Source organism: Gossypium arboreum, chromosome 4 (genome assembly GCF_025698485.1).
Source record: "Gossypium arboreum isolate Shixiya-1 chromosome 4, ASM2569848v2, whole genome shotgun sequence".
Lineage (NCBI taxonomy): Eukaryota > Viridiplantae > Streptophyta > Magnoliopsida > Malvales > Malvaceae > Gossypium > Gossypium arboreum.
The window spans coordinates 8,742,502-8,751,619 of NC_069073.1; the positions used below are offsets into that span (position 1 = coordinate 8,742,502).

Consider the following 9,118-nt stretch of genomic DNA (forward strand, 5'->3'; position numbering starts at 1 on the left):
TACATGATGAGGACAATAAACAACTAACTGCGAAATATACGAAGGAAGAAATCAAAGCGGCGTTGTTCGAGATGAGATCTACGAAGGCTCCAGGAGAGGATGGACTTCCAGGACTGTTTTATTAGAAATACTAGCACATTATTAGAGATGAAGTCACTGGTTACTGTCTACAACTTTTAAATGGTGATATGGAGGTTAGTTCAATTAACTCTACAAATATTGTGCTAATCCCAAAGAATTCTAGCCCTTCTGATATGAGGCATTTTCCTCCGATTAATCTTTGTAATGTTTTGTATAAAATCTTGGCAAAGGCTATTGTGAATCGATTTCGAGAAGTGATTGGTAAATGTATTGATATTGCACAGATTGCTTTTGTACCAGGAAGATTAATATCTGATGATGTGTTGTTAGCTTATGAAATTCTGAATACGTGAAGCAAAAGAGGATGGGGAAAAAAGGGTTCATGGCAGTGAAACTTGATATGAGTAAAGCTTATGATAGAGTAGAATGGGACTTAGTAAATCAGATAATGATACGAATAGGTTTTGCAACTATATGTGTAGAGACTATTATGCAATGTATTACCATTGTTTCTTATTTAGTGGTCATGAATGGACATTTAGGAGAGAAATTTCAATCGACTAGAGGACTTCGTTAGGGTGACCCATTAAGCCCATTTCTATTTCTTTTATGTGGTGAGGGCTTATCGAGTCTAATGCAACTAGCAGCAAGGGAAAGGCTTTTGAAAGGAGTGAAGGTTAGTAGGATTGGTCCGCTAATCTCACACTTACTATTGCAGATGACTGTATCCTATTTGGGGAAGCAACAAGAAGGGGGCACATTTATTCAAAAATATCTTACAAGAATACAGACTTTGCTCGGGTCAGTATATGAACTTTGATAAATTAACGATATTTTTCAGTAAAAACACATTAAAGGAAGATAAGCAACTGGTAGTCAATGTATTGAGAGTTCATAGCTCAAGCGAGCCAGAACGCTATTTGGGTCTGCCGAATATGGTGGGAAAGAGAAGAAATGAAGCTTTTCAGAATTTGAAAGATCGCCTTAAAAAACGTATCGATAATTGGAGTATCAGGTTTCTATTGCAAAGTGGGAAAGAAGTCTTTATAAAAGTAATTCTTCAAACTGTTCCAACTTATACGATGGCCTGTTTTTTATTAACTCATTCTCTATGTAATGGTCTCGAAAATATTATAGCCAAATATTGGTGGTAGAAGGACATGGGAAAATGGGAATTTATTGGTGCACTTGGAAAAATCTGTATTTTTTAAAAGAAAATGGTGGCTTAGGTTTTCAAAATTTGAGTCAATTTAATATTGCGTTGCTTGCTAAACAAGGATGGCGTCTAATTAATTATCTTAATTCATTACTAGCCAGGGTCTTAAAAGTAAAATAATAACAGAAATCGAATTTCCTAGAGGCTCAGTTAGGAACTTTATCTTCACTTACCTGGAAGAGCATTTGGGCAGCAAAGGGTCTCCTTCAAAAAGGTTTATGCTGGCGAATTGGAATAGGAAATAAAATATCTATTTGGAATGATTGCTGGGTCCAGGGGATTGAATCATTAGAAAGGCACAACAGTTCAGACAATATGCAGTTAGAGTTAGTATCGGATCTTATTGATAATGTGAATAGGAAATGAAGGGCAGAGCTGATTAGAAATACCTTTCACCCGGATGTTGCTCGCATAATTTTACAAATCCCATTATCGGAATCAGATCTCGAGGACTTTCAAGTCTGGAGGGGCAAACCGACTGGTGAATATTTAGTTCGTAGTGCCTACAAACTAGTACAAAATGCTAATCTAGATCCTAATAATTATCTATTACAAACCAAAATTAAGGAATTTTTTGGAAAGCTATGGAACCTACAGCTACCATCTAAGATTACAATCATAATCTGGCGCATCTCCTAGAATTACATTCCTATTTTGGGCAATCTCAGATATAGAAGATTAGTGACAAATTCTAGTTGTCCTTGTTGTGGTTATGGGGAAGAAGATTGTCATCACATCTTCAGGCAATGTCCTATAAACACTGAAGTCTGGCAGTTATTAAATCTATCTTGGATCACAAATATCACGCATCAAAATTTTTGGGAATAGCTTACCGAAATTTTCAAACAAGGAACAAACGAACAGTGTAGATACTTTTGTTATGCCTTACGGTTACTTTGGCATTCAAGAAACCAGCTTTTGTATGAAAGGGTACGTTCAACAGGCAAAGACCTTGCACAAAAAGTCCAGAACCACATGGCAGAATATGAAGGGATTAGAGCAAAGAAGATTTTATCAAACATGGTGCATAATCAAAGAATTATGGAGGACTTACCAATTATGAAAATCCAGTTTGATGCTGCATTCGATAACAGAGATTTCAGATCGACATCAGGGCTAGTGGTCTGGGGCACGATGAACAAGTATTTGGCCTCGAAATCGATTCTTCATAACAATATTGCATCTCTGTTCGCAGCAAAAGCATATCAAGGGTTGGAAGCAGTTAAGTTAGGAATCGAAATGAGTTTAAAAGAAATACAAATATTAGGTGACTCACTAACTGTAATCAAGAAATGTCAGTCAACAGCAACCGATTATTCAGTTATTGAGCGATTATCAGAGACATCCAAAGTAAAAAATCATATTTCCAGAAGATCGAGTTCAAGCATATCCAGAAAATGAAGAATACGAGAGCCCATAATATCGCGAAGGAAGCATTAAAGAGAAGCGAGAGGGCATACTTGGAGAATGAAGAGACGATTCGTCACAATGTTGGTACAGCAGAGCAATGGGCAAGGAATCCAGACTAAGAAGACAGAGAGAGGATTTGGTCTTAAAGCAGATAGCAAAGAAAGATACTCTTGGGCAGTGTTATCGTCAGACGGATGGAACAGATGGGACAGATGAAATGAAACGACGAGAAGGATTAATGGTTTCCAGCCGTTGGAAGATTGAATAAGGGTAGATTAAGTTTCCTTTTTTTCAAGGTGTATTTATTTTCTGACGATTCATTATTTTTCTGTTTCTTTTATTATTTCTTTATGTTTTGATGGTCTCCACTTTAGACTGTGGAAACCCGGTTTGATATTTTGGGCTTGTCTTAGCTGGCCTGAAACCTTTGTTTTTTTAGTTTATAAATACCTAATCAATCCTTGATAAAAAAAAATATTGTCGTGCATTAAAATTCAAAAGAAGCCCTATTATTAGGGATGCTTTTGTAAAAAGGAAAATGGAAGTTGTTGGAACATTGTTCTTAACTAATAAAAAGAGGCCTCAATTGCACCATTGCCTTTTTGGTTTTGTTATATTCTCGCCACGGCACACCTCGCTAAAATCACGTTTGGGCTAAATTAGCCATGTGAAAAGGAAAATATTGGTTAAATAGGTCGGTTTTGAAGAAAGTGAGAGTTGGATGTGTTTTTTCTTTAAATTTTATTTTTTTATTTTTTTTAATATAATTAATATCTTTGGTTAGACGGTTAAATGTTAGTTGCTTTGTCATTAAATTATGGGTTCAATTCCTCTTCCACTCACATTTGTATTTTTTATTACTTTGTATTATTTTTAATTAATATTTTTAACATATCGCCTTCCTTGGTTAAATAATAATGATTTTATCTTTGAGTTCCGTGTTCAATTCTTCCTCTTCTAAACACATTGGTAATTTTTTCATGTTGTTTGAAGTTTTATTTATTTATTTTAATTAATAAATAATTTATTATTTAGTTTTATGAATAAAAGAGATATTAATTAAAATAAATAGATTAAATATAATATATTAATTAATTAATAATAATAACTTGAAAAATATGAAATAAAATTACAAATATGTTCGAAGAGGAGGAATTGAACCTAAGACTCAAGGATAAAATCATTATTAACCAAATGAATTGATATGTTAAAAAAAAACTTAAAACTATGTGAAATAAAAAATACAAATGTGAGTAGGAGAAAAATTGAACCTAAGACTCAAAGAGTAAACTTCTAATATTTAAATTAAAAAAAAAGTAAAAAATGCGATTTAAAAGGAAAGTGCCCATCTATATAGAAAGCACGTCTAGTTGGACGGCTTTCCCACACTCTCTCCAAAATTGGTTTATTTCTCTATATTTAAAAAAAAGGGGCCTATTTGGACAATAAATTTTTTTTTAAGGTATATATGATTAATTTAGCCCCATGTTTGAATTCTAGATTTATATTATTCTAGTTTATATTCCAACGCGTCGTTGTTGTATATATTTATTTCGGTCTTGATTTATGTATTAATTCAAGGAAAAAATTATGTTTATATTATGTATCATTTTATCTCATATTTTTCATAATTTGTGGCAATGATTCAATCTATAAAAAGAACACATGTTCATATTGTTTTCTATTTTGTATCTTCAAAATACTATAAATCTAAATAAATTTTTACATGTTAATAATTCATTTTTATGTAGATTTTAATATGTTTGATATCTATGTCGTGTAGATATAATTTCTCATGACAACATGATCATATGTTTTAATTATTTTACGTTTTTTATTATATCTTAACTTATTTCATATTTCCTATAATTTTTCTAATTTTAATTTTAATTTCATTATTTAAAATTTGCATCATTGCACTTATTATAAATTATTATAAATATTATATTAAAAAGTTTAATTTATTTTTCAAACAAGACAGTTGATTTTTATTGTAAGATATTTCAAATAGTATGAAAGTTTCATTCATTTGTAAATTGAAGAATTTGTTCGTTCTAAAATAATGTAAACCTTTTAAGAATAAATAATTGAACTTTAGAATAGAGAGGAGATTCGAGTATTGCTCGCCTCTTTAATACTCGTTCAGTCCGAAAACGTTCTAGGAGTATATCGATCAGATTCTTTCTTTGGTCGACTTACGTGTCAGCCGACATGGTTGCAACCGTTGCATTTGGCATTCTTGCCAGGAACATTGATGGAGGTTGCAGAGCAATTGCAATCCATTGAAACTCAAAGAAATGGGAGATGATAAACAAAGTGTGGGTGGAGTTACTTACATATGCAGCAGTTCATTGTGGAGCATGGGCAACAACTTAGGAGAGGTGGGGAGTTATTAACTCGTGTTTGCCTTCTGATGGCAGGAAAGGAATACTTCCAAATTCGTGTATAAAACTATGATTACACGCTATCATTATCCTTTTCTAATGTGAGAATATCAAATTAGATTTATCTTCCTGATTTGTCATTCTCATTGTTGGAAAGAGATAAGGAGATTAATACTGGTTAATTGCCCTACCAAAAGAATTCGACAGATCTGGCCTCCTTACATCCTAGTACAGAAACTTGTAATTAAATTCCCTGTGCTTGCTATCCTTCGTTCCTGTATTTTGTTTTCTGATCCTATACACATTGATTTCATAACTAAATTCTTCTGCCGGAAATAGATTACCATTACCATTCATCTGATTCACCTTTAAAAGAAAAAAGAACAAAGATTCTTATAAACCCAAAATTTAGCATGCCATTGCACTGTACATTTATGATCATTTCTGTACATTGATGACATTGTTTCCTTTCTCTTATCCATGGATCCATATCCTGCAACACCATCTTTGTTTGGTCCTCCAAACCTTCACCAACCAAAATCTAAGACAAAAAACGAGGATTAGGAAGACAATGGACAGAACTTAATGTACTTTCAACAAAATTAATGCAAGTATTTCGGGCTATATTGCTCCAACTTTTCGTTTAGATTTCAAGATAATATGAACATTAGCAGAAATTTGCGTATATGTTTATGAGTACAAGAAGAGTGTTCAGAAAAACAAAAAGAAAATATACCTGTATTATCTCTTTGATCAAGCATTTGATTTCCTCCTTCGACTGAAACAAGGCTATTAACGTATGCAAGAGTTGAAAATGACTTTGGAATCCCATAAATCTGAAGATCCTTGACTTCTTTGTTCCTAAGGTTATAAGACATCATTTGTCCATGGGATCCCTCCATGAGAATCTCATCATTTTTCCGAAATACCAAAGGTCTCTCCACTCTTGTAAGGGGTCCGATCGTTAATACGTTTGTCCAAGATTCCTTCACTCCATATTCCTTCATCACAAATATCTCGAACGATTTTTCGATCCCTCTTTCTGGGTAGATTACCAGAGCAATGCAATCGTTCCACACTAAAAGACTACTGCAAATTGAATGATCATGCTTGGAGATGAAACTCGGCATTGGTATTACTTGGAACTCCTCGTTTCCCATGTTGAATGAAAGGATGACTTCATTTCCGTTATCATCCATGGCATACCAATGGAATGCTCCATTAAAGTACGTCTCGAAACACGGGGAATATCGGACATGTGCAGGGACGGTAACGTTGATTTCTTTCCAAGAATCCGTTCCCGTGGAGTATACTTCAACCCTGGAAAAATGGGGTAAGTTACTCCCTCTTAGCTCCTCCCAATACGAAACAATCCTAACAACCTTGAAGCAATGGCTCTTAGCATCATAACCGAACCCCAACCCGGTGGTTTGAGATATCAAGCTTCGGATCGAGTGATAACAAGGGAGACGGGACTCAGGGAGCAACATGGACTCCCTAGTTGCAGGGTTACAAAGAAGTATGTAATCTCTGTAGTTTGATAAGCAAATAATGCCATCACAATGACCTAAAAGCTGTAAACATGGCTCCTTCCTATACAAGGACAGATCGACATCTAAATTTACAAAAGAAAACCCATTCCCGCAGACCAATGACAACAAGTTCTCTTTCTGTCCTAAACATGTGACGAGGCAGCGCTTGAGAAGGACGCATACATTGTTATTATAGTTGTAGTTGAGGTGAAGTTGGATGAATTTAGGATTGGTAATGATGGAATGCCAATATTTGCAAACATACTTGCATCGCATCAAAGATTCGGCCGGCAACCGTAAGAGAATTTCGAGGAACAATTCCCTCGGTAGATCACCGATGACCTCCATAATCGCCTCTTATTCTCCTCCTGTCTTGCAGCCAATAACTAGAGAAGCTGAACCCTGCATATGAACATAATCATCAAAAACCGACCTATGAACCTTGTATAATTCTATTCGAATTAATCCGCTTGTTTGTCGCCTCCAATCAAAGTTTTATATGCATCAACGGTGAATCCCTCTTATAAATTGTCTATGATGAATTGATGATAAAGTGGTATCCTATCATAATACGTGAGTTTACAAATATTTTAGAAACATGGAACATATATATATATTAACTAAACATGAAGGGTTTAGATTTTGCAAATTCCTAAGTTTCAATTGGTGAGTAAAAGCTAAGATAAGACCCTAAAGGATTAATTTATTGAAAAGATAAAAAGGGAAATTCTGATCTTATCAAATTCGGTCACTTCTAATGCTGCGCAGCCTTGCAAACCAATAAAACTAAGCCACTTGATTTGCTCCCTCCAAATCATTTGCATATCTTTTGTCCTATTCTATGATTTAGAAGCTTCTAAATGGTGACACGTTTACCGTATCATCATCATCATCATCATCATATTTCCTCAATTTTCCAAACACAGAATATATATCCTACTTTTCTTGCAAATTCACTAAAGCACCCTTGGCATGATCTTTAATTTTCAAAAACTACCCTTTCTTACCAAGTGGATGATAGCAAATTTTCCCATCACAGCATAACGAAGAAACTTTGTGTCTGTTCTAGCAATGATTCGAACAACACCCTTCCAAGCATACATGAATATTAATGAAAAAGTGTGGATAAGATACCTCAAAATCGGCTCCAACAGCATCAACCAAAATAGTGAGGCTTTTTTTCATCCAGAAAAGTTGGTGCCAAAGAAAAGAAGATATGGATAAGAGAGCGGTGGAGAAGGAAAAGGAGATGGGGAATTGAGATGTAGAGGCATGGTGTTGTTTTGTGGCATTTGAGTTGTATGTTTGTGTTTGTCAGCACATCATTTTCTATATATATATTCATGAAATGGTAAACAAACACATCATTATCTTTGAAAAGGAAAGCTTTATTCCATGCACTTCTACTATCTCTTAGATTCTTTTAACTAATATTAATGTGATACTCTTTTGAATTATAAATAATGACAATGAAAACACTTAATCAATCCTTAGTGATTAAGGTGATGCTAATCAAACAAACTACACCATTTTGATTATATTAAATTTGATTTTTTATGTAAAGACAATCCTATGATTATAAAAAAATGTAATAAATTAATACATGACATAAAAATAATATGAAAAATAATTAAAATACATAAAAATTAAATCAACATAAATGCTTCAAAATTGAAGGGTTGTCAAGAATTGTGATAAATATGATAAATTATGTATTACTATAAATTAAATAAATATTCAAAAATAGTTGTATTTTTTGTATATGTATATAATTAATTTTATGTTTTTAAAACTTGTAAACAGTATAATAATTAAATATTATTTTGTGAATTAATTTATAATTTTATGTATTTAAGTAATAAATAAATAAATTCTGAGAGAGACTGGGTTCAATGCACCCATTTTCTTAGATTGATAAGCATATTAGGAAGGCAAGGGTTGATAAGTACATGAGATTTGTTTGTTCTAATACAGGGGAGGAACCATTGGTAGAAGAATTAAAGAATTTGTCTAAGTTTTACATATACATTGAATGGCGTCAACTATTATATCACCCAGACAACTCTCTCTTTCCTTTGTCCTCTAACCATGTTAAAAGGTGCAATGAGAGCATGCCATTGAAGCTCGAAGGGATAACATTGGCATCGTGGGAGCAGTTCTCAGTGAAGATGATTATGAGGGTGGTATTGGGTATTTAGTTTAGTTGCTGAGTTGAGGGGTTTCGTTGCAGGGTGTCCATAGTTATTAGGATTCGAGTTTGGGATTAGATAAGGTTTAGATGGTATTGGGTATAAGGTTTAAAAATTAAGTCACACGGACTTTCCGATCATGTCCCCCGGCAAATTTTTAAAAACTTTCATATGTTGGCTATATTATTAGGCATATTAGCTATGTGATTTGCAACGTAGTTAGCTTTAAGAAAAACACGAGAGATCAGAATTTATCATTCTGATTGCAACGTTCTTTAATGCTTTTAAACAACCTTGGGTTTCAAT

At 33.6% G+C, this 9,118-nt stretch overlaps 1 protein-coding gene and 1 long non-coding RNA gene across 4 annotated transcripts; both read right to left on the reverse strand.

Annotated features, from left to right (window-relative positions):
• Positions 1-1,618: 1,618 nt before the first annotated feature.
• Positions 1,619-3,037, reverse strand: LOC108458554 (uncharacterized). Of its 2 annotated transcripts, none has more exons than XR_001867312.2 (4): positions 2,758-3,037; positions 2,352-2,482; positions 2,131-2,248; positions 1,619-2,057 (listed from the first exon to the last, which is right to left on the reverse strand). It is a non-coding gene; the product is annotated as an uncharacterized LOC108458554 (long non-coding RNA). The 2 variants fall into 2 exon arrangements; XR_001867315.2 differs by lacking the exon at positions 2,758-3,037 and adding an exon at positions 2,574-2,702.
• Positions 3,038-5,458: 2,421 nt separating this feature from the next.
• Positions 5,459-7,930, reverse strand: LOC108458354 (F-box protein CPR1-like). Of its 2 annotated transcripts, none has more exons than XM_017757713.2 (3): positions 7,758-7,930; positions 5,828-7,025; positions 5,459-5,632 (listed from the first exon to the last, which is right to left on the reverse strand). In XM_017757713.2, the coding sequence occupies exons 2-3, from the start codon at positions 6,969-6,971 to the stop codon at positions 5,619-5,621; spliced, it is 1,158 nt and encodes a 385-aa protein (XP_017613202.1). In that variant the 5' UTR covers positions 6,972-7,025; positions 7,758-7,930; the 3' UTR covers positions 5,459-5,618. The 2 variants fall into 2 exon arrangements, with proteins under 2 accessions (XP_017613202.1, XP_017613201.1); XM_017757712.2 differs by having other exon boundaries at positions 7,631-7,930.
• Positions 7,931-9,118: the final 1,188 nt, after the last annotated feature.

Excerpts from the sequence above, each read along its gene's own strand:
- LOC108458354 (XM_017757713.2), bottom strand. The coding sequence starts at position 6,971 with ATGGAGGTCATCGGTGATCTACCGAGGGAATTGTTCCTCGAAATTCTC.